This window comes from Meles meles, chromosome 7 (genome assembly GCF_922984935.1).
Source record: "Meles meles chromosome 7, mMelMel3.1 paternal haplotype, whole genome shotgun sequence".
Taxonomy (NCBI): Eukaryota; Metazoa; Chordata; class Mammalia; order Carnivora; family Mustelidae; genus Meles; species Meles meles.
The window spans coordinates 105,757,027-105,781,868 of NC_060072.1; the positions used below are offsets into that span (position 1 = coordinate 105,757,027).

The window sequence follows — 24,842 nt, forward strand, 5'->3', positions numbered from 1 at the left end:
AAAATGGAGCAAGGGGACAGACGCCAGAGACCCTGGAAGTAAACAGACTGGGGGCATGTGTGGGGGGATGAGGTTTGCTAAAGATGACCCCAGGACTCTGAACTGGAATGCCAAGAAGACCAGAAGGGAGGACAGGAAGAGCAAGAGAGCTCCTCGTTGGTAGAGGAAAGACAACGTGTTTGGTCTTAGCCCAAATGAATGAGTTACTGAGAAGGCATGTTGGTGAGTGATTGGAAACAGTCACAGGGATGATGGCTGTGGGTGGAACTTGAGTCTGGACAAGATTCATGTGAAGGTAGGGGGGATAGCCATGAGAGTAGCGAGGTTCATGGAGGGTGTGGGCCAAGGAGCAGGAAAGGGGACTGAGTCCAGAGCTTGGGGGGATGTTTAGAGGACCAGGGGAGGAGAAAGAGGACCCCATGAGGGAGGCCAAAGGATAAAGGCCAGCAGAAAGGCATAACGAGGGCAGAGCCCTGTTGTGGAAGTGAGGGGACCAGGGGAGTAATAACATCTGTTGGGTTGAACATTGGGCCTTCGCCCAGTGGTCGTTTTACTACAGTTGTCCGGCTGTGACTTTCAGGGTGTTTCTCTCTGGGACCTTAAAACAATGTTGTTAGGAGTCAAGCATTGCTTTTTTAGCAAAGAATTTGAGACTTAGAGAGATTATCGCTTTCCCAAATCATTTAGCGAGTGACAGGACCCAGGGACTCTTGAACTTTTCATATTACATGAAGAGTAGGCGACTGGATTTGGCGATCAGAAGGTCATGGTGGTGCCCATGTTGCAGTAGCATGGTGAGGAAAGCGGCTGGAGGGTAGGAGGCTGGGGTGACTTGGAGAGCAGCTAATGTCCCTGGTCATTTTACCATATCGGAGGCACAGGGAAAGTGGGAGATGAGGTACTGTGGGCCCTGGGTGAATAGGGCTGCAGGGGGAATAGCCCTGGCTTCAGGCTGTCTTTGGGATTTGCACATCAGTGACCTCTCCATGATGTGGAAACCTCCTCTTTCTGGTCTTCCCTTCAGGCACCAGGGCTGTTTGTGGCTCTTTATATTTACTCTTCAGATGATCATGAGTCCCATGGACGCATGCCGGGGGCGTCTACAACAGGTAGTAGGAAGGGCAAACACCTGTGGCTAGCGTGTGTCTTCAGGCCATTTGGCTGGTCATCGGACAGGCTTATGGGTAGAGTGCTTGCCCTCTTGCAAGCCAAGATCCGGGACAGGAGTTGATTGTAAACCCTCCTGCAAGGTTTTTCTTTTCTTCTTTCTAAAAATAAAATTAGGCGTTTGTTTTAAAAGATATATTTATTTGTTTATTTATTTGAGAGAGAGAAAGAGAGCAGGAGCCGGGGAGGGGGAGGGAGAGGGAGAAGCAGACTCCCACTGAGCAAGGAGCCTGATGTGGGGCTTGATCCCAGGATGCTGGGACCATGACTTGAGCTGAAGGCAGATGCCTTCTGTGTGAGCCCCCAGGTGCCCCAAAATTAACCTTTGGGTCACGTCCAAATGACAGGCCAGACATCTGCGGGAGGATATCTGTAAATCGAGTGATAGTTAAAAACCAGAGGGTACAGTTTCTGAATGTGCCCAGGTCAGGAAGGGCTGATTCTCTTGCTCATTCAGTTCAATTTTGATTAAACAGCAGCCACATTGAAAATGTTCACAATCATTACAGTCAGAGAAGTACAATTAAAACAGTGAGTGTTACTCATATCTATTAGAGTAGAAAAACTGGAAATCTGGGTAATGCCAAGTATTGGCAGGACTGTGGAATATGGGGCCCCGGATCTGCTACACGTAGGACATACACTGGTTCAGAGAACCCAGTGGCTTTCCAAAACCTCAAGCTGATTATGTCATACCTCTGCTTGGAATTCTTTTTTTTTTTTTTTTTAAGATTTTTGTTTATTTATTTGACAGAAAGAGACAGTGAGAGAGGGAACACAAGCAGGGGAGTGAGAGAGAGAGAAGCAGGCTTCCCACTGAGCAGAGAGCCCAACGTGGGGCTCGATCCCAACACCCTGGGATCATGACACAGACCGAAGACAGAGGCTTAACAACTAAGCCACCCAGGTGCTCTCCTGCTTGGAATTCTTAATAATTTCCTTTCAGGAGGCCTGAGGATAGACACCTAATCCTCAAGATGGTCTCCAGGGCCCATGCACTTTGACCCCTGCCAACTCCTCCCCTCTCCAGCCTCCTGGCCTTCCTTAATCTGGAAGGTGCATTGCTCCCTTCACATGCAAGGTCAGCTGCCCCTGGGAGAGCCGTTGGCACAGTTTATGCAAATTAGATACCCAGCCTTGATAACCCCACAGTTCCGTTCTGGGGCATGTATACTAAAGAAATTCTCACACTGGCTCTTAAGAGCACATGTATGAAGATGTTAATCACACCTTTGTTTGCTGTGGCAAGGAGCCGGTGACAATCTACGTCTATCCATGGGAGGGTACATATGTAAAATGTAGTGGATGCAAACCATAGAGGGCTGGGCAGCCTTAGAAGGAACCTGGCAAGTAGGTATGTACTAGCAGGGTGAATTTTTTATTTATTTATTTATTTTGAGAGAGAGAGGATCTTAAGCAGGTTCCACGCTCAGCGCAGAGCCCAACACGGGGCACCATCTCATGACCCTGAGGTCATGACCTGAGTTGAAATCAAGAGTCAGATGCTCAACTGACAGAGCCCCCCAGGCTCCCTGGCAGGGGTGATTCTTAAACACATGGTGCTAAAGAAAACAGCCAAACGGTGTGATATATGAGACAACACCGCTTATGTAAATTAAACATACCCGCGTGTGAAATAAACACACTTTATGAGAATACATTCAGGCAGGTATACATTAAACAGAATAAGATTGTATTAGTTTTCTTTACCTATGGCTGCATAAAACAATGAACCCCAAATGTAACAGCTGAAAACAATGAACATGTATAAATCTCTAAGTTTCTCGGGTCAGGATTGCCGGAGCAGCTTGGCTGGGTGGTTCGGCTTGGGTTGGCTCCTACGCCTGGAATCATCTGGAGCCTCAAAGGGAGCTGGAGCCTCTAGCCCCAGCTCATTCACACAGCTCTCGGCAGAAGGCTTCAGTCCCTCACCCCGTGGAACTCTCCACTGGGTGGCTTGTGAACTGGTATCCCCAGAGTGAGTGATCCAAGAGAGGGCCCCAAGAGAGGAGCCATAGTCTTTCATCACCTAATCTTCGGTGACACGTGGTATGTCACTGTTACCACATCCTGTTGGTCACATGGACCAACCTTGGTGCAACAGAGATGACACCAGAGTGTGAACACCAGGATACAGGCATCACCGGGAGCCCTTTAGGAGACCAGATATCATAGAAATAGTGGTGCGTGTGAGGGGAGGGCATTGGGATTGGAGGAGAGGAAGAAAAGAATATAAAAAATATATTGAGTACTTTATGCAAAGCCTTGTGCTGGCTGCTGAGGAGATAATGAGCAAGACCAGTCATGGCTTCTACCTTCTTAGATCTCATAGTCCAGTGATGGAGAGAGAGAGAAATGTTAGCCATATAATAACTCCAATGCACGCAAAGGCACGAGGGTAGGAGGAAGAGAAGTATGTGGACTATGAATGCTTGACATGGGCTAGAGGAAGGGCAGGCTGAGTTCCAAGCACATGGGGCCAGGGATACCGTCTTAGGGATTTGGTCTGTATCCATCAGTTCGGAGTTTCTGCCTCGTCTGGGTGAGAAGTGGTGGTGGCTCGAGAAGTCGGTCTGAGGGCCAGTGATGTTTTGGAGACGAAGTCCAAGGGCTGGGTGATGGCCAGATATGGGGGCGGGGAGAAGGCGGTGGCAGGGCTGACCCCTTGTTTGCTGGTTTGTGAACGTGGATGGATGGTGGTATCATACAATGGATCCAAGCGCTGGAGGACGACTGGCTTTGGTTTGGAGGGATCATGAGGTCAGTTTTGGACATAGTGAGTTTGAAGTCTTTGAGACACCAAGATGGCGATCCTGTAAGCGCTGGAATGTATGGATCTTGGGTTCAAGGTGGGAGATCCCAGCTGCTGATGTGAGTGTGTGAGTCATCTCTGTCCTCGAAGCTGAAGGTGTGGATGACAGGACAGGGTGAGAAGAGAGAGCGGAGCGGGGAGCCAGCGGCGGGGGAGTGGGGGGGAGCAAGCCTAAAGGAGCAACCAGGAAGTTAAGAGGAAACCAGGAGGGGTTTTCTCTTTTTCTAGAAGAACGGAATAGTCACAGTGATGAATAATGTTAAAAGGGATCAGGTAAGCAAAGAACTGAAGACATTCCATTAGGATTGGTAACACAGAGGCCGCTGGGAGCCTCAGCAGACTGTGTTTCCGATGAGTTGGAGGGGTCAGAGGGTGAGCGAGAGGCAAGGAAAAGGAGATCGCCAGGGTCTCCGCTCTTGCAAAGCTGGGCTCCCACCTTCCTGTCTGCAGCTACTGTGAGGACGGCTTCATGCACTGTACAACGAGCGGAACCCCGGGAAGCCTCCTGCCCGACACCGTGCTCAGCAGTCCCCTGTCTCACCGCAGTGAGTACTGGGCTCTCCATCTCCCGGCTGGGCTGCTCTGTCCCATGGGTGCATGTATTCGGGCGTGGGTCAGGACCGACACAATGTTTGCGTCTGTATGACTGACTCTCAGGCCTTAACGTGTCTTTGCATATGTATATCCAGATTATTGAGGCAAGGAGGAATTTTAGGGGGAAAGATTGAGTTCTCTGCAAGGTGGATTCAGTGGGACTTCTGTTTTGCCCATGGTGACCTTAACCTAGAGGGCAGCTGTAAGTTGGTCACCTTGATTGTAGTGAAGACTACCCTCCTTCTTTGGCTTCCTTTTGCCCACAGACATGCTGACAAGGATATCTGTCTGTCTGTCTATCTATCTATCTAATCGTTTTAATTTATTTTTATTCATCATGATAAGTGCACTCATCAATCCCCCCCCAACACCGTCCCCACCACCTCCCCTCTGGTAACCAGCGCTTTCTCTATAGTTCAGAGTCTGTTTCTTAGTTTCTATTTCTCTCTCTCTTTTTTTCCCTTTGCTACTTTGTTTCTTAAAATCTACATAAAAATGAAAGTATCTGGTGTTTGTCTTTCTCTGACTGATTTTTCAATGCATTAATACTCTCTAGCTCCATCCATGTTGCTGCAAATGGCCAGATTTCATTCTTTTCATGACTGAATAATATTCCATTGTACATCTATACACCACCTCTTCTTTATCCGTTTCTCTATGGGTGGATGCTTGGGCTGCTTCCCTAGTGGGGTTACTGTAGATAATGCTACAGTAAACACAGGGGCGCAGGTATCTTTTTGAAGTACTGCTTTTACTGTCATTGGGTAAATATCAGGTAGTAGAATTATTGGAATTATTGGGAATTCTATTTTTATTTCTTTTTGAGGAAACTTACGCTCTTTTCTAGAGTACCTGTACCATCTTGCATTCCCACTAACAATGTAAGATAGTTCCCCTTTCTCCACATCCTCTCCAACTCTTGTTTCTTGTGTTGCTGATTTTAGCCATTCTGACAGGTATGAGGTGGTATCTCATTGTAATTTTGACATTTCCCTGATGATGATTGATGTTGAACGTCTTTTCATGTGTGTGTTGGCCACTGGATGTCTTCTTTGAAGAAATGTCTGTTCATGTCATCTGTCCATGTTTTAATTGGATTATTTGTTTTTGGGGTGTCAAGTTGCATAAGTTCTTTATATATTTTGGATGTTTTTTTATATATAAGCTGTGTCGTTTGCAAATATCTTCTCCCATTCAGTAGGTTGCCTTTTAATTTTGTCGATTATTTCCTGCACTGTGCAGAAGCTTTTTATTTTGATGTAGTCCCAATAGTTCATTTTAACTTTTGTTTCTCTTGCCTCAGGAGACCTATCTAGAAAAAAGTTCCTATAGCCGGTGTCAGAGAGATTACTGCTGCTTCTCTTTTGAAGGATGTTTATGGTTTCAGGTCTCACATTTAAGTCTTTGAAGACAAGAACATCTATTTAGGAAGCTTTTCAGATGGATTTGAAGGCAGGGATCTTGGACCCTTTGTTCTCAGTTTGAAGGTCCTCATAGTTGGTACGCAGTTTAAGGACAAGGCACAGAAGGGAGAAGGGGTTGGTCCGGCACTGGTGGGACCATATTCACATTATAGTTCAGGGAGAACTAATTGGCTTCCAAATGGATCTTTGCTTAGAAAGGACTGTCCCAGGAGAGGGAGAGGAATGACTTTAGGCAGATACATACACGATTTTCAGTGTCCCGCTTGACCCCCTCTCTCTGAATTTCTCTTCCCTCAAGACCCCATCTCTCCAAGCGAACCGGGTGTGTGCTCTGCCTTTGTTCTCCAGTTCGCCCTGGGTGAGAAGTCGGGCTGCCCCGTGTGACTGCTTGGGGAGTCTCTCTCAGCCTGGAGCTGGGGCAAGATCCCAAGCACGTGGGCGGCTCAGAAGTTGAAATAAGAACTCATGACCTTGTCTTTTTCTGTTCAGGCTGCCATAGCAAAATACCACAGACTAGGTGGTTGAAGTGTGAGAAATACAATTTCTGTCTTTGTCTTGTAAATGTACTTCTCACCGTTATGGAAGCTGGAAGTCCAAGGTCAGGGTGCTAGCAAGGTCCCGGTGAGGGTTACAGACTTCTCGTGTCCTCACAGGATAGAGAGGGCTGGGGAGCTCAGTGGGCTCTCTTCATGGGGGTATGAATCCCATCCGTGAGGGCTCTACCCTCATGGCGCCGTCACTTCCCAAAGGTCTCACTTCGTAGCACCACTACCTTTAGGGTCAACATGTGAATTTGGGGGGCAGCAAGATATTCAGTCTGTAAGTGACCCTCAGGTCTCTTACAGACTGAATGTCTTGCTGCCCCCCAAATTCCTGTCCTGCCCTGCTCTCTGGTGGTTGCTTGTGTCCCCACACTCTTGGCTTTTTTTCTGTCCTATAGCCCCTGGAAGGTAACTTATTTTTCTTTTTTTAAATAAGTCAGGAAGCTCCTAGAATTTTGTGCAATTTGGAAGGTCCACCTAATCTTTTAGGGTTTCAGTTTCCTAACAAAGTTTCTGTATAAAAATAAGGCTGGAACTTGTCCACAGGAGATAGTAAGTGCTCTACATAGTCAGATATAAATGCTGTGAGGCACATGCAGGTTTTTGAAAGGCAAGTGCTGTAGCAACCCTCCTGTCATCATTTATTCAATCGGCCCGTGATAGGTGCCCATGGTCAGGAGATACGATACATCCATGTACAAAGGAGACAAAACCCCTTCCTTTGGGCTGTCTGGGTGGCTGTCTGTTAAGTGTCTGCCTTTGGCTCAGATCATGATTCCGGGGTCCTGGGATCAAGCCCTATATTAGGCTCCCTGCTGAGCAAGGGACCTGCTGCTCTCTCTCCCTTAGCTTGCCACCCCCCCTCCTTGTGTTCTCTCTCTCTCTCTCAAAAAAATGAGTGAAGTCTTTTGAAAAAAACCCTTGCTTTCATGGAACATATCATGGTATTCTGGGGGTGGGCAGCTGGGTGGGCAATGTACAAATAAGTACATAGTGCATCAGAGGGTGGCATTAGAGATGATCAGATGGAGGATGACAAAGCCGGGAGGGCAGGGAGGAGTGTGGAGGGACAGAGTATAGCAAATTCAAGCAGAGCAACTGGGGTGGCCATTGGCTGGGCAGAGGATGGCATGGAAACAAAGTCCCTCTTAAAGATTTTGTGGCTCAATTAGTTGTGACCATTTTATGAGCGATCCAACTAGTGCCCACAAAGGTTCCTTTTTAGCACCCAAATGCATGTCCTTTAGAGCATGGGTCTGGACATTTCCACAGTGCATCCTGATTTAATGCTTGAACATGATGCAGTGGGTTCAAGGGGAATGAGGAATGGGCTGATAAGGGGACAAGGAGGGAAGGAGAGATGCTTTCCATTTAGGCAAAGGTCAGGGGCTCAGATGAGTAGATGGGGTGGCCCTCCAGTCTCACCAGGGGAACCTGGCTCAGGGCAAGGCCTGCGGGAGCACCTGATCCCAGGAAGTGGGCGGCTGGGTCTCTGCATGCAAGTGAGGCGGGGACCAACGACAGGGTGGAAGGGAGATCCATTGACTCTTTTGCTTTCTTCTACTTCCAAGGTAAAAGGAGCCTGTCCTGTCGGCCTCCCATGGTCACATTGGTGTGCCCCGCCGATAACCCGAGGGCTGAAGGGCTCGAGTGTGCCAAAACCTGCCAGAACTATGACCTGCAGTGCATGAGCTCCGGCTGTGTCTCCGGCTGCCTCTGCCCACCGGGCATGGTAAGCCACCGGAGCCACCGTGAGCAGTGGAGGGTGGGAAGCCTTGCATTTTCCTGCAGGCTAAGCATGGGCCAGGTGGCTCTGGAGCAGAGAGAGAGGACGAAACAGGAGCAAAGCAAGAATGGTAATGGGGGTGGAGGCTGTGACTGGGGTAGGGGTGGGAGACAGTTTTCTGTGGCTGACTCAGCCGCCAGAGCCGGGAAGGGAGATGGTGGGAAAGTGTCTGGAGTCCATCCTGATAAGATCCGACAAAAACACAGGAATTCCGTGCACAGAGGTACTGCAGGAAGCAAAGTGAGTATTTCCAGAAAATACTTATGTGTGGAAACTGGCATTTCCCCTGAAATTTTCCCAAGGGCGGCTGCATTCCCTGAATGAAGAGGAGAGGGCACGCATATATTTGCATATCGTTTGCATATATGTGTAGAACTTTCTGTTGCAAGAGATGATGTTGGTGTTGCTGTCCCTTCACCAGCAAGGACTGGCCCCAGTCCCTTCCCCTCACTGAGCCTGGTTTTCCTCACCTGGGAAGTGAGTTACGAGGTCTTGGCCAGCTCTTAATAGACACAGCCTGCGGCCAGCAGTTCCCAGCATGCCTTGCATGGTCCAAGGTCTGCTGCTTTGCCTCCACCTGGTTCTAGACGGCTGCTGGCGGCAGGGGTCTGAGCGTGCCCAAGATCCTTGGCTTCCTCCCAAGTCTGCTTGTGGGTCAGTTTTGTACACATACATTACGGCCGGTCGTTCCCGGTTACCCACCGTCCACTGGGGTCCAGAAGCAGGTGCCTGCAGTAGCCTAACGCCGTGTCTCAGTGCCTGTCCCATCCCCCTCACTTCATGTCACCACAGAGGCATTTTGTTATCTCACATCCTCACCAGAAGGAGAAGGGTGAGTGGGTACAGTAAGGTGCTCAGAGCACATCGTATCACTCTTCCTAGGTATAGTGTTATAACTGCTGCATTTTTAGTTATTGCTGTTAACCTCTTCCTGTGTCTGATTTACAAATTCAGCTTTATCATAGGTATGTGTGTATAGGGAATAAAACAGTATATATGGGGCTTGGTCTTATCTGCGATTTTGAGCATCTACTGGAGGGTCTTGGCATGTATTCCTGTGGATAAGAGGGAGGGGAACTGCATAATAGGTTATTCTTGTCACCCTGAAAAATGTAACTTCTGGGTTTTTCTCTTTCCAAAGCCTCATGTCTCCTCACTTTCCCTGACTCTGATTCCCCTGTACCCAAAGCAAGTAGTGTAGGGCTGGGGCAGGAGTTGGAGAGGCCAAATGGGAGGGGGCAGGATGGCTATCCTATATGACTGTACAGAGTGTGAGTGATGCCCAGGCCTTGGCTTGAGGGGTGATGTACTGGGCCGTGGGAGCTGCCAGTATCCTGTGGAGGGAACTGGGACCCATCACCGGTGGCCCTCAGGCGGGCTGTGCATTGGGGGTGCACGGGCACGTGACTGATCTTTCCCTCCAGCTGTCCTCCAAGACAGAGAGGCGAGCTGTTCGCTCTGCCTAAGGTGTTCCCTTCTGCCTTAGCCCCTGACGATTTTGAACTGCCTTTTCTTTTTTTTTTTTTTTAAAGATTTTATTATCATTATTATTATTATTTTTATTTGTCAGAGAGAGAGAGAGGGATCACAGGCAGACAGAGTGGCAGTGAACTGCCTTTTCTAATGGGGGAGCTAGAGATTGGCCGGGAGCACCCCTGACCTAGAAGGTCTTCTTTTCAGGAGGTGGCTATTCAAGGAGGCTAAATAAGGAGGGGAGGCTCAGAGCTGCATAGCGGCAAGAAAGAGGATGGGGAGAGGAAGATTCTGCATTGCTCTTTTTATCCCAAAGGCCTCTTATTTGACTGTCCTTTCACTGTACCTGGAGGAGAAATTCTCCAAACATCAGAGAAGCCTCTGGCAGCGCCTGGGTGGCTCAGTGGGTTAAGCCTCTGCCTTCGGCTCTGGTCATGATCTCAGGGTCCTGAGATTGAGCCCCGCATCAGGTTCTCTGCTCTGGGGGGAGCCTGCTTCCCCGTCTCTCTCTGCGCGTCTCTGCCTACTTGTGATCTCTGTGTGTCAAATAAATAAAATATTTTTTAAAAAACCCACAAAGAAACAGAGAAACCTCTGGCAAGAAAAGAGGTATCACTCAGGGGCTTATGTCAGCATGAGACTCTTTTAAATAACCCCCCCTATTTTTTCAATGAAGCAAATGGGACGGATCATCTTAGATAATAACCACAATAATTGTGTCATGGTCCCAAATCCCCACTGGGGAGCTAGACCTCATGCACAGGATGTGGGCACACCAGGAGCTCCCTGGCATTTCCCAGACATCTGGCACACACTCTGAGGACAGTCTTTAGGTGTCTGTCCTACAGCGAGGTGACTCTAACCTCAACCGCAGGGACTCAAAACTCAAAAGCTCAGAATGTGAGCGATTGGCTTATTTTCACAACTGCTTCGTTAGGATGCCAACAGAGGTGCAAATCGTTGAGGCTAGATTCAGCAGAGCAGAAAAGTCCATGATTTACGAGGTGCGCAGGCGGCTGGCCCCTGCATCGGACACGTGTTCCTGGCGACAATGCAAAGACAAAGGAGCTGTGTGCGCCCATGTGATGGTGTAGACATCTTACCCAGGGGTGTTTCTCTGTGTGGCCTGTCCTCCGGGGGAGATGTAAGGATGTGGCCAGGGACGGAGGGTTCGGGGAAGAGGTCGGGCGTTTGCATCCTATGCACTTGAGCAGGGGGCCAGGCCGGGGTGGGGTGGGAGTGGGGAAGGAGCTCTTTGCTGGGGGGCAGATCTTGGAGAGCAGAAAGAGCACCTGAATAGGAACAGGGTAGGGGGCCTGAGTTCTCTGTTCAGGCTTCACTCACCCTGGGGTGAGCGTGTGTTCTTTCTCTGAGCCTCGATTGCCTTACCTGTGATATGGGCGTATAATTCCTGTTCTGCCTTCCTCACGCATTGGCTGTGGGCCCAAAAGGGTTGTAGAATCATAGGGATAGCTTCAATTCTTTTTGTAAATGACCAAGTCTCAGTCCCAGAGGCTCTGTCAACCTCCTCCTGTCCACAGGAGAGATCCAAGAAGGGCCTGTTTTCTTAAATTTTCAATCTGTCGTGGCCTAAAGCTTTTGTAGATATAATAGCAATGAATGATCAGAAAAAAGAAGCAGAAAGCAAGGACATACAAAATAAGTACAAAATGTGCCCCCCCATTTTTATTTGATTCAACAGATGTGATGTATTGCAGTAGAATTTTCGTAGCGCCTTTCATTTGCATACTCATTATCACAGAGTAACACTGGCCAGGGGACCACGCTGGAAGACTGCCTCTCTCTGTCCATAGAAGACATTGCTCAGTGTCCACTGTAAAGCCCGCAACTGTCTGAAAATATTGGGAATGGATTGGGGGTCCCTCCTCTTTGCAGTCTGTGCCCAGCTTGGCATCTGCTTAGAGCTGGGGTTTCCTGGCCACTTTGTCTGCTCCTGACACTGCTGCAAAGGTCTCCTTGCACAGGACAAAGCAGGGGCGGGGGGATGCTTTCGATACGTGGCCAGTGTCCTCTTAGGTAAATGGTTAGTGGAGAAGCTGAGTGGGAAGGGCAGTGGATTGGAGTCCCGTCCTTCCAGGTGTGAACCCTGGCTCCTGACATTTACTTAATGGAATGGCAAGTCACTTAAAACCCTTGAGTCTGATTTTTCTCATCTGTAAAACTGGGTTAGAAGGGCGGTTGGGAGGACTGGTAGTGCAGTGACAGGGTCATGGAAGTTGCTTAGTAAGTGGTACTTTGATCACTGTTGGAAGCTTGGGGAGAAAAACTATGAATCATATTATGAACGGAGAGATGCTATAGGAAGTTATCAGACACCAGGAGCAATTTTAAGACCTCAGTGTCCACATTCGGAGGCCCTTGAGATCAATCAAATAAGGGGGTTGCATTAGAAAAATTTCCATCTTTTTCCTTAGTTCAAAAATTGAGTGATTTGCCTTTGTTGGACTATTACCCACTTTTACCACGAGGTGACAGCAAAGCACAACCCACTGCCCTGCTCACTCGTTCAGCCGCCCCATTCATTCTCTTTAGGAGCAGGATCCAGCGGAGAAGTGAGAAGGAGCCCTAAGGACTCGGGGTTTCTGCCCCTTCTATCACACGGGAGTCTGCGGAAAGACAGGAACCAGAACCACTCAAGGCTACATAGTTCTATACTGGAAATCCTGGTTTCCTGATTCCCAGGCTGGGATCCTTCCTTCAGTCCTATTTGCCTCCCTCTCTCCTGTGAGGTGGTCTTGGAAAGTGTGGCACCCCAGTGTGGGGGATGCTGACTTACTCTCTGAAATCTAGTAGTGACACTTTCCTAGCTGGTACCTAGTTCAGCTGGCACGAGGAAGCCCTTGGCAGCTAGGAAACGTGTTCATCTCTCTGTCCTTTTATGCCTGTTTTTCTCACTGGCCCAGTATGAAGACTAAACAGACTCTGGCATTGCTTTTTTGAAATGTAGAGTTTGGGGGTCCGGGGCCCATCAGGGGTGGGCCTCACATGTGGGCACTGTAAATCCCATGAGATGTAATTTTAAAAGGCCCCCAAAGCCTCTCTGTCTCAAAAATATCTTCTACTCCTTGTATGACTGACATTAAGTGAGCATAAATTCATTTTGGTTAACAAGAGTTTTAGAAAAGCTTACAGCTTTTCTAAATTTAAATTTAAATTTAAATTCTCACAGGAAGTCATTCACACCTTAGTGTGAATTATTTAATCAGGTTCTTGCCTCAGTAGCAAACACCTAGTTGTAATCAGATGCATTGAGCTGGAAGTATTGGTGGGATAGGGAGAATGAACAAAGGATAGCTGGGAGGCAAAAAGGTTTTGGAGAATGGATCAGTATGGTGTTCATGCATGGGGGCTGGGCGGGGTGAAGGTGAGGATGGTGCCTTTTCAGAGAAGAGTAAGAAAACCAATTTTTTTCTACTTCATAATTTTTCTTGGAGCTGCCTAATACCTAGTACCATGTTCTTGGCATGAACTATTCTTCCTCAAGATGGCCCAAGTTGATGAATAGTAACAATGATTTCTGCATGTTTTCTTCTCAAGTCTTGGAAGGGCATTTGTTAATTTTATCTTATTATCATTCTGGTGTTCCAAAGGGACAAACACTCGTCAGAGATGGTTTACTTTATTTTGAATGTGATACTTAAGTGACTTTTCCCAGCTGGGGACTGCTGTCCTGACTTACCCTATGTGTCTGACCAGTCCTCATCTGGATCCTCTATCCTCCTCATCCCCTGTGTTGTGCCTTTATCTTTCAGTTTCCAGGGATTTTTTTTTTTTTTTAATGCTTTAGGACTCTCTGGGTGTTTTTGGCTGGACTGATGTTATTTGATCTTCTCTCCCAAGTCAGAGCCTGTACAGAGGTGAGGCCTGGAAACCCTCTTCTTTCCTTTTAAGGTTTTGCTTTGTCCCCTCTCTAGCTCTCACTTGTGGATCTAACTCCACACCCCTGTTGTCTATAGAAGTCTTCCTCCAGTACAAAGGTTCTTTTTTTTTTTTTTTAAAGATTTTATTCATTTTTTTGACAGACAGTGACACAGTGAGAGAGGGAACACAAGCAGGGGCAGTGGGAAAGGGAGGAGCAGGCTTCCTGCTGAGCAGAGAGCCCCAGGTGAGGCTCGATCCCAGCACTCTGGGGTCATGACTTGAGCTGAAGGCTGACGCTTAAAGACCAAGCCACCCAGGCACCCCCCAAGTTCTTATTTTAATACTGTAATCCAGCCGTGGGTCAGGGCAAAGAGGAGCCTTGTGGTTTGTCAGTGAGAGCACAGAAGGAGGAAATGGGAGCAGCAGTGGTGGCATTATCTCACGACCAAGCTGGCATTTAAGTTTATGTCCATTGGAGGGGGGCTGGGACTCACCCATGGGCTGGGAGAGGGGCTACCTAAGCCCTGGGTGTGCAGGACTTTTGTCAATGGGCTGAATATCCTGGAGAGAGGTAGAAACAGCCAACATGCAGACTGGGAGGTGTGGGAGCCTCAACTCAGCCTGCTCAAAGGAGAAGGGATAGGGCATGTTCTGCTGAGGTGAGGTGAGGTGAGGCGAGGCGAGGGAGGTGAGGTGAGATGGGCAGGGTTCTGTTTCCTGGAATCCGACTCTGTGCATCATGTTTGTCTCAATAATGTTTCTAATAGGGAGACTTACTGTCTGGTCTCCATCGTTGGTAGATGTGGGGGCTGGAGAGCTCATCAAGCTTCTCCAGCCGATGCAGCGGTCATTCTCAGAGTAGCCACTACTTAAGTCAAGGCTGATGAAGCCTGGGGGTGGGGGATGGATATGTGGGAATGAACCCTAATTGGGACAGCTTCAGAAGGCTGTGGCAGAAACAGAGGCTGCCTCCTCCCTGTGCCTCCCCTTTCCTGTGCCTCCCAATCTGCCATCTTCTCTGCTGGGCGCCTAAGCTCACGGTCTTCCAAGAGCAGGACATGGCGGACCTGCTTCTTCTTCATTTTCTGTGTTCCCACCCTCCCCCTTAGGAGCTGAGGACTTAGGGTTGGATGAAGGTGGTGGTGAAGTAGTGGAGGTCGTTCTTCCCATCCCCTCCCAACACAGACACACACACACACACACACACACACACAGACACACACACACAGACACACACACACACACACACACACACACACACACTACTTTAGCCTACGGTTCCTGACATGAAAGCCCTTTGTTCAGGCCCAGGCTGCCCTGTTCTCACAGCCTTGTGGGAACTCAGGCTTGTCTGGGGAGTGACTGGAGCACACGGATCCTGACATACAGACCAGGAGTTCCTCACCCCTTAGGTAGCTCTGGCACCAAAGTGCCATGGTCCCTTCACCTGAGGGTGACCCAGGACTCTTGAGATCACCTGCCATTAGGCTACTCCAGAGCAGACAGCCACAGCTGCCCTGTCATCCCCCGGGGCTGGGACAGAAGCATGTCTACACACTGGGGTCAGAGGGTTTGGACAGCTCTTCTGGGACCCACTGGAGCCAGTGGGTCTTAGTTCTTTTGTCCCCCTGAGGAGTATGACATGCTCACATAGTGCTTTCTTCATGGGCAGAGGGCAGGGAAGCAGAGCATCCCCCCGTGGAGGGTGTCAGAATCCTGGGGGACTGGGTGAGGAGTGGGCTTGTGGGGCTCCAACAAGCCCCCAGACTCTGGCTTTGGCCCATTCCTGCCTGTGACCAATATGCAGCCTTCATCTCCAGCGCATTACATGCATTTAAATTTTATTAAATACATCGTCCATCTTTTCTGTTGTAAGTATAATACGGGCTCACTGATGAACATTTGGGGAAAAAATTTTAAAAACCAAAGATGAAAATAAAATTCCTCTATTCCTCTATCTCAGCCTTCCATTCAGATGGAACTTCTGTATTTCCTTCTAGTCCTTTTTGATATCCATGTATATATATATGAGTGTGTATATAGTTTTATAGATATATGTCACATATATATTTATAATTGGGACCATATGTATGCAAAGTTTTCCTTGTTTTAAAAATGAACAGCCTCAGTGTCTCTCACAGCATTTAAAAGTCTTCCAAAAGGCCCTTCCAAGAGCTCCAGAGGATGCCAATACCTGGAGATTCCTTAATAGAATTCAACATTTTCCTATTGTTAAACGCTTGGTTATTTCCATTTTTTGCAATGATAAGTGTTTCTACATTAACCTTTGTCCATAAATCTGTTCCCTGTGGAGAAATCCTCTGCGTGGAATCACTGGGTCTATGATATGCACATTCCAGGGGCTTTGGCCACAGGTTACCAGTCTTCACTGTGGTCTCAGCAGGGTATGAGGGCAGAGGGTGGACGGAGTGTCTCCAGCTGAGCGAGGGGGCATCTGTGTGGATGGGGGCACATGTTTGCTGAGCCCCAGTCGGGGCGTGGGTTCCCTGGCCTGGCCTGCGGCAGAGGCTGTCTTCCCAGCACTCATTATGGCCCCCAGAACATTTGGATTCCTTTCCCTTAGGTCCGGCATGAGAACAAGTGTGTGGCTCTGGAAAGGTGCCCCTGCTTCCATCAAGGCAGAGAGTACGCCCCAGGAGAAACCGTGAAAATTGACTGCAACACTTGGTAAGTCCCCTGGGTGGGGACTGGAGCCCTTGGGGTGGGGGGAGTGACAGTGGGGATGTGGGGGCCAACACGGCCACAGGGCCTCTGGCACTTGCCTGTAGCACCCTGTGGGAACATGGTTATTCTTTTCCATTTCTCTGTGCCTCTGTTTCTCTATCTGTAAAGTGGGGGGAGAATCTTTATCCTCCCCTGGGCTCATCCTACACGGACAGTCTCCTGGAGAGTAGCGTTTCCAAGAAGGACCGTGGCCCTTATGGATCATTGCACGTGTGGCCAAGCTGCCAAAAGGCATGGGCTTGTGAGGTTCCCTCTCTGGCCTCATAATGTCCCCTCAGCATACTGTAAATGTCCTTGTAATGGCATGGTTCGCCAAGGACCTTCTGAGGGTGGCTGGTTTTCTTCTTTCTTCTCTGTGGCCACCCTTCACTGGCCCTTTGCTCTGCTCACTCACCATGCTGTGACTTCTGGGCTGTGCACAGCTGCAGGGGCAGGCCTATGTGGACAGAGGCAGGCAGGGCTGGGACCTGGAAGGGGCTTAGCTGTTTCTTGGGTCTGAACTTACCACCTCTGATGCACAGAGTCGGCTTCCTGATGTCAGCTCTAGTGACTGGGTGGCGGGGGGATGGGGTGCTGTGATAGTGGGCAAATCACTGTAGATTTAAATATAGCTATGTACACACAAAACCTCTCCTGGCAGAAGTTGATGGTCGATCACTGTTTTCCCAGCCCAGAACTTTCCTGCTGTTGTGTCTCGTTCTCCCCATTCACCTCAGTGGGCTCTCAACCTCAGTGTGCCTCTTCTGTAGAGACCCCATGGCCACTCTCAGGCATCTTCCAGGGAGGCTGAACTTCGGCAAATCCACAGCAGATGGTCCTCAGAGCATCTTTCCCTGGCTGCCCAATCCCCTTGGGTGACCTGTTAGCTTCTTTGCCTCCCCTTCCCCCTTGGAACAGGAGAGCAGCATGGCTTCCCTCTCTCCTCCTCAGCCTTGTGCTCTAAAAATGTGATTGTTGATGACTGAATTGCCTTCCCACACCCACACCTCCCAGGTGTGGCTTCTAGAGGCTTCCTGGAGGGTAGGGGTGGCACCCCAGAGTGATCTGCATTCCTTCATTGTCTCTCGCTCCCCAATGCCCGGAAGAACCCCACACACCACAGCATCCAGCTGGTCATCCCGGCCATTACTCTTCCTAGTGTCTGTCGGGACCGGAAGTGGAACTGCACAGACCACGTGTGCGACGCCACGTGCTCTGCCATTGGCATGGCGCACTACCTCACCTTTGACGGGCTCAAATACCTGTTCCCTGGGGAGTGCCAGTACGTTCTGGTGCAGGTGAGAAGGAGGGAGGGCAGGGGTGCTGTCTGTCTTTGGGGGGCGCTGGGAGGTGCCGACTGCCCTTTGGGGGTTTCTGGGTCAGATTCTGCTGTTCTGTGTGTGGAAACAGCTCTGGGGCTGGTTTCTACTGCAGCAATTTTCCAGCCCCTAAAAAAGGGGCCTGAAACTCAGAGCACTGGTCCATTTTCCTTCAGCTGACCCGGAGACTTACAAGAACAGGGCAGAAACTCCTTTGTTGACCGGGATGGGTGTGGGGGCAAGGCTAGCCCCAGCCCAAGTTAGCACCCACGAGTAGCTAACGCGTTGGTTCCTTTTGGCAGACAGCCTCAGTCAGGACTTATAGGGGAGAGGGGAGCTCGGGCTGGACTCAGCCCCCTCACCCTCCCTGCTGGTGAGTGGCCCAGGACTGGGGGACAGTTGGAATAATCCCTGAGTTGGCTTCCCGCCCTATGATCCTGTTGTCCACCATTTCCATTTCAAACCTAGTCCAGTTCAGAAAGGGGGGTGCACAGAAAAGTCGTACTGCCCAGAAAATCCTAGCTGGTGAGTAAGGGGACCCGCCCCTCCGTCTCCCTCTCCTGCCGTCTGGATTCCTGTAAACTTCTCTTACTGGTTGACACCAAAGCGAGTAAGCAAGGAGATGATGAGTGCTTTTCTCATGAGGGATGCGACAACTTGATGCCGCGAAGCTTTAAACAAATGTGGTTTCCTGTCTCCATTCTTGGGAAGAAGGGAAGGGGCTTGGCGTGGTCTCAAGGGAAGACCACAGACCTATAGGAGCCCCAGTCCCAGAGACAGAAGCCGTGAGGCCCCATGAACCAGGTAGTGAGTGTGCCTGAGCATGCATGTCTGCAGAACATACTGAGAGTGAAGCAGAACCGGCAGCAACGCAGAGCATGCTGGGAGAGGGGTGAAATCGGCAGCAGCATAATGCATGCTGGGAGTGGGTGGAACTGGCAGCAGCATGAGCAGCTGTGGGCAGAGCATGCTGGGAGTGAGCATTGGCACCAGCTAACCAAACTTCCATCTCCCGTGACCCAGTGTGGCCCCAGAAAGGCAGGCAGCGTGCTGGGGAGACAGAGAGGACATGCTCATCGTGACATGATTTTACTGACACTTTATGAACCTGGGGTGTATCCCCGTCTAGAGCTGTGCTGCAGATTATATATGGCAGCCTGTCTTTCGATTATCTGCCTCCCAATGCTAGTAGCAAGAGATGGGGAGACACCAGCTCTAGGGCTCAACCATGCAGCCAGTTTCAAACAGACAACACTCACTAGTTCAGTGCTCTGAGAAGCAGCTGGTCAGATCTGCTCCCCGCTTTTCTCCTGCCCAGGCAAAGCTTTCCCAAGTGGGCCAGTTTTAGAGTCCCTTTCAAATTGTGCTTCTTTGTGGGTTGCTTGTTTTCCTTCCTAGCCAGTCCTGCTGTCCCCTTCTGATACTTTGTCCTGGATCCTCCCCTTTCTCCCTTCTTCCTTTGGGACATGTTGTCAAGACTTGACTCTTTTTGAGCCAAATTTCAGCTGATGCCAAGAGCCATGTATAAAGCACCTGTACCTTTGTTCCCTCATTTACCTTTCACAATCCCATTAACACAGACCCGTTTAACTTAACAATCCCACCACTGGCTGACTCTGTCTTTTAGAGAGACAGATTGTATGTGTGTGTGTATGGGGGGTGGTGTCAGAGAGGTAAGTGATTTGCTCAATGTATCCAGTAAGTGGCAGCACAAAGGCTCACACCTTTTTCTGGGTCTTTTTTTCCCTCCTGTCATACCACAGCAATAGCCACCATGGGGTGGTATTTGCCAGAAATGTCCCTCCTTTCCTTAATTTTTATGCAATTGACCAGCAGGGACCAGTAGTCCCTAATTCTCTATTCCCAACCAGAGGGGGTAGCTCAGTGCCATGGAACTGTGTCAGATGACCTTTGGTTATATTTATGGGCCGGCAGTCCGGAGGGATTCAGCCGGAATCAAGAGCCACAAAGTGCCTTGTGGTCAAACTGTCCCAGTTAGCTGGGTAAGACTAAGCACTAACCAGTTCTGGATAGGGGCTTATAGGCTGATGTGCTCAAAAAGCATACCACAGGCCATTTGCCCTCTCCTCTTCTCCCTTCTTTCTCCCTTGTGCTCACTGACTCTGGTTTGTATGTTGTGGCTGAAGATGACACACCTGTCCCTTCTCTTCCACCCCCATCCCATCCTCTTTCCCTCTCTCTCAATTTCATTCTGTCTCTCTGTCTCACACACACACGTGCATCGCACGCACACACACGTGCACGGACATGGTAACATCCTTTAACACGTATCCTTCAATGGTCTGAGATGATGAGATACCATCTTCCGATCTGGGGAGAGAGAGCGGAGATAATATTCCTCTCCCGGCACCCCCTTTCCCCAGGATGACTGTGACGGCAACCCTGGGACCTTCCGGATCCTGGTGGGGAACGAGGGGTGCAGCTACCCTTCGGTGAAATGCAAGAAGCGGGTCACCATCCTGGTGGAAGGAGGAGAGATTGAACTGTTTGACGGGGAGGTGAGTGCCAGCCTTCCCCGCTCCACCCTCACAACCCCGTTGTTCTTCCATCAGCCGATTAAGAGCAGGCATCAAGCATTGTTTAGCTCTTGTGCTCTTGGGATGTTGTATGGCCGTTAGAGGGCATAAGGTAGAGCTGTATCATCTGACCTTGACGTGATCTGTGAGAAGAACAAGTTGTAGATGACTATGGATAATGCAATGTTAACGAAGGGCAGAGGTGTGTGTGTGGAGAAGAACATGTAACTATATCTGCCAAAGTGCAGTGCTTACCTCTGGAGGGTGGAGTGGGGACTGGAAGGCAGGAGGCCTTTCCCTTTCATGTATGCATCTGTAGATGAAATATGTAGATATGAATACACACACAGCACACATATACACCAACACACACGTATGCATGCACAGGACACAGATATATCACACATGCACACGCACACACACATATGTGTGGCACACGATACATATATATCCACACACACGCATATATCCCACACATTTATACATCATGTGCATATATAACACAGACACACAGAGATCTATCGCATATACACACATGCACATACACGTGTACACACATATATACATAGCATGTGTACATGTCATATACCACGCACACATATACATGATATAAACACATATCACATGGCTACCATATCTACCTATCTATACACTTCTATATATCAATCATATACATGTACATCAGCTCTACATGTATATATGACATGCATACATATACATACATATACACATGTAAGATACACACATAACTTATACATATATAATACATATACATATTTACATATCCATCATATACACACGTATAATATATGCACAAATATATACATTATATGTAACACTCATAAACATTTACTTTGGGAAGTAATGGTCTTTTGGGGGATTTTGACTTTATGTTTTTCAGTTCTCTTCAGATAAAATCTTTTTAAAAGAGCTCAAAAGAGAAGTCATCAGATTCAGTCCTTGTGTACTAAGAGTTTATGAAGTGGTTCTCAGAAGGGTACAGAAGAACCACCTAGAATTTTGTTTGAGATACTGACCCTAGAGTCTACCCCAAGTTTCTGAGTTGTTAGGTCTGGGTGGGACCCCGGAATCTGCATGCGGAATGCCAGGGTATCTGGGCACCACCATTCTGCTTCTGCTGGTCTGGAAAGGGAAGCATCTTGTACTGGGGAGTGCAGGCTCTGGGCTCAGACCTGTCCTGGTACCTTCATTTTGTTCCACGGCCTCAGCCCGCATCCCTGCCTTCCTGCAAATAGGCACCACTGATCTTAGGGGACCGAGGGGCAAATTCCCGTGATTACTGCAGATCAGCAGTGTCCACTCTGTTTCAGAGGACAGAAGACAATGGTGATGTCCAATAGGAGGTGTGCACTTATGATTCGCTCTGCATGTGGTGGGTCACTAAGGAGAGAATGCTTGCAAAGGGATGACAGGCCCTTAGCAATAACTTCAGTTTTACAAATCAGTCAGCCAAACATGCCGAAATGGGCTCTGAGCGCTCAGCACTGGTGACAAGCGTGCTAAGTCAAGGGCTCAGGCCAGAGTCCTTCTGGAAACCGAAATCCATGATTCTGGCCACCAGCGCTGAGCTCCTCAGTGTCCCTTTTCCGTCAGCGGTGGCTCCTGATGGCAGGGACTCTGGGGAGCAGGGTGGGGGGAAGGAAAGGGAAGACTCTAGTGTTCATTTATATAAATGGAGAGATTTTTATGTCAATTGCTTAGAAATGTTTCAAATCATGTTCATGTTAAAACCAATTTAGGGGACCACAGGCATTTAATGATCAAGTATCAAAAAATTCTTTTTTTTTTTGCACAGTGATGGCTATTTTCCACTAGTTGGCTTCATTGTATTTTTAATCTCCTAATTATGATTTTGCCGTCATCTATGGTGTCATCAGCTAGTCATAGGGTTCTTGGCCAGTGATAGGCGAGACGGACCGAGAAGCATCCAGGCAGGGTGCTGGCCTGGAAGGGACATGCTCTGACCAGGTGGGGTGAACAACTTGTGGTTCCGGGGGGGCTGCAGCAGCAGGCAGGGGTGTGGGGTAGAGGGAGGAGCTCGTCCCCCCTGCCTGCTCTCCACACTCTCTGTTCTCTCTCACCTTCAGGTAAATGTGAAGAAGCCCATGAAGGATGAGACCCACTTTGAGGTGGTGGAGTCCGGTCATTATGTCATCCTGCTGCTGGGCAAGGCGCTCTCCGTGGTCTGGGACCGCCGCCTGAGCATCTCCGTGAGCCTGAAGCGGACATACCAGGTCAACGGCTCTTCTCTGTTTCCTCTTCATCTTGTCTGTGACGTACTCCTTGCACCTTCCTCAGGCCACTGGCTTGCCCACCATCACGGGAGAGAGTGGGTGACCCTCCAGCCCGGTCTCCCTCCTGACACACGTAAGACTGTGGATTCCATGCGTGGGGTCAGCTTTGGCTGTTTCTTGAGTCAGCCGCATGTAGGAAGGATGGTGGGGGGCCCCCTGCACCCTCCCAACCCAGCAAACATTTCCTTGACTGACCTTGCTAGGCAGGCAGTTTCTATCCACAGAAGAAGGAAGTGAAAGATCAGACAACAGCTTTTCTTAAGTTTTCTTAAAGAGGCAAACCGATCACACACACTCTTAGGAAAACCCTGGGAAATATTCTGGGGTGTGGACTTGCCATGGAGCCATCCACCAGCCCGGTGTGAGAGCTCTTTGCAGAAATGCTGATACGCTGCTTTTGTGAAAGCGATGGTATTTGTGGCCAGGTTCCGACCGCGTGTTGGGACTGTTTTTCTGAGGAGCGTGGGACAAGTGCTCTGTGTACTCTGGGGGCTGATTTAGTCTTGGGGCCTCTCTGACCGCACCGTTCATTTCAGCTGTGCTGAGGTGAGGCCTCATGGCCCTTACTTCTTGTGGTTGCCCATTCTCTTTCTAGAAAGTATTAACAATTCACACATTCATTTATTCACCAAATCCTTACTAAGCTCTCGTTTACATCGGGCATTGTTCTGGGCACTGTGGATACAGTAGGGAAGAAACCACATGTATATCATACATACATACACACACACATATAATATATATTGTTACTATTAGGTATAATATATATTATTATTGATACAAATATATGTAACTATATATGTATCTACACATCCATACCCACATGTGTGTATATATATGTATGGGTGTGTGTATATATATATGTTTTAAGCCTTGTCTTGTTTCCTATTGCTGCTGTAACAAACCACCACAAACTTAGTGGCTTAAAACAGCAGCATAAATTTATTACCTTAAGGTTCTGGAGGTCAAAAGTATAAAGCTGGTTGGCAGGGCTGCTTTCTCCTGGAGGCTTTAGGAGAGAACCCATTTCCATGCCTTGTCTAGCTTCTAGGGGCTGCCCAAATTCCTTGGTTTGTGGTCCCATCCTCCATGTTCAAAACCAAGAGCACAGCCTCTTCCAGTCTCCCTCTATGCTCCTGTCACCTCACCCTCCTCACTCTGATGCCTTCGCCACCCCTTGTAAGACCCTGTGATTATCCCGAGCCTACCTACATTGTCCAGGACCCCCTCTCCATCCCAAGGTCCTTACCCCAATCACATCTGCGAAGTTCCTTCTGCCATGTGTGGATTAGGGCATGATCATCTTTGGAGGGGGCCTGTGGTGTTGCCCTTTACTACCCTGGTGGAGATCATATTCTAGTCGGGCTGTCATTTTAGCGTGGTTGGTCTGATGAGACCTAAAGGTGACATGAAGAGTCTTCAGGGAAGGGAGGGAGTGAGCCATGTAAATATCTGGACAAGAGAGTTCAGACAGGTGGAACAGCATATGCAAAGGCCCTCTGGTGGATGGAGTTTGGAGCGTTTGAGCAGGGAGGCCAGTGTGGCTGGAGAGGAGGGCCTGGAGTGAGTGGTAGTTTACAAGGACAGGGGCTGTACTCTGGGGCCATGAGGCCTTTGTCCAACTGTGAGAACATTCTTCTTACCTGTTCCCCAGTAAGTTCACCCTTGTACCAAACCAAATTCTCCATATTGAAGTGAACTAGAGCAAGTCACATCTCTCGGTGCCAAGACAGGGCTCTAAATATGTTTCAAGAGCATCACACTTGTTTCTTTTCCAGGCCAGATAGTTCCAGTGCTTTACATGTGATGGTTTCCATTCATTCAGTAACGACTTGTTTGGGACGTGTGTGCCTGTTTACGCATGAGGGGTGAACACGGAGACAGATGAGATATGCTGTGGACCCCGGTGGCATTCCGTATACAGCAGAATCCTGGCCAGCCTGTTCTGGACAGACATTCAGTTGCTCAGAATGGGCTCGCTTGTCTGCAGTAAAATAGGACCAGAACATTCCCTCTTGGGACCTGTACACTCTCATTGACATAACGTTGAAGCAGCTCCCTCTGCTCAGCCTGTTGATGGGGAGAGAGGTGACCTCTATTTAGCTCCAAGATGGGCTGTGTGAGGAAGCCTGGGAGAGACCACAGTGGGGACGTGGCTTTGTCCATTGCCCTGGTCTGCTCCTGGGTCTCTGTCTTCATCCCTCTGCCTGCTGCCGCTTCCTCTGACGAGCCTGCCTCCTCTGCTGCCCCGGGGAGCCTACCTTTCC

General features: G+C 49.1%; 1 protein-coding gene across 1 annotated transcript in view; it reads left to right on the plus strand.

Moving 5' to 3' along the window:
* The window catches only part of VWF (von Willebrand factor), a 135,935-nt gene that overhangs the window by 58,307 nt on the left and 52,786 nt on the right, over nt 1–24,842 (plus strand). Inside the window, exons 17-22 of the mRNA XM_046011417.1 lie at nt 4,430–4,524; nt 8,111–8,271; nt 16,265–16,368; nt 17,564–17,702; nt 20,108–20,242; nt 22,369–22,515. Coding sequence (XP_045867373.1) covers nt 4,430–4,524; nt 8,111–8,271; nt 16,265–16,368; nt 17,564–17,702; nt 20,108–20,242; nt 22,369–22,515 — 781 coding nt within the window. The remainder of the gene's footprint in view (nt 1–4,429; nt 4,525–8,110; nt 8,272–16,264; nt 16,369–17,563; nt 17,703–20,107; nt 20,243–22,368; nt 22,516–24,842) is intronic.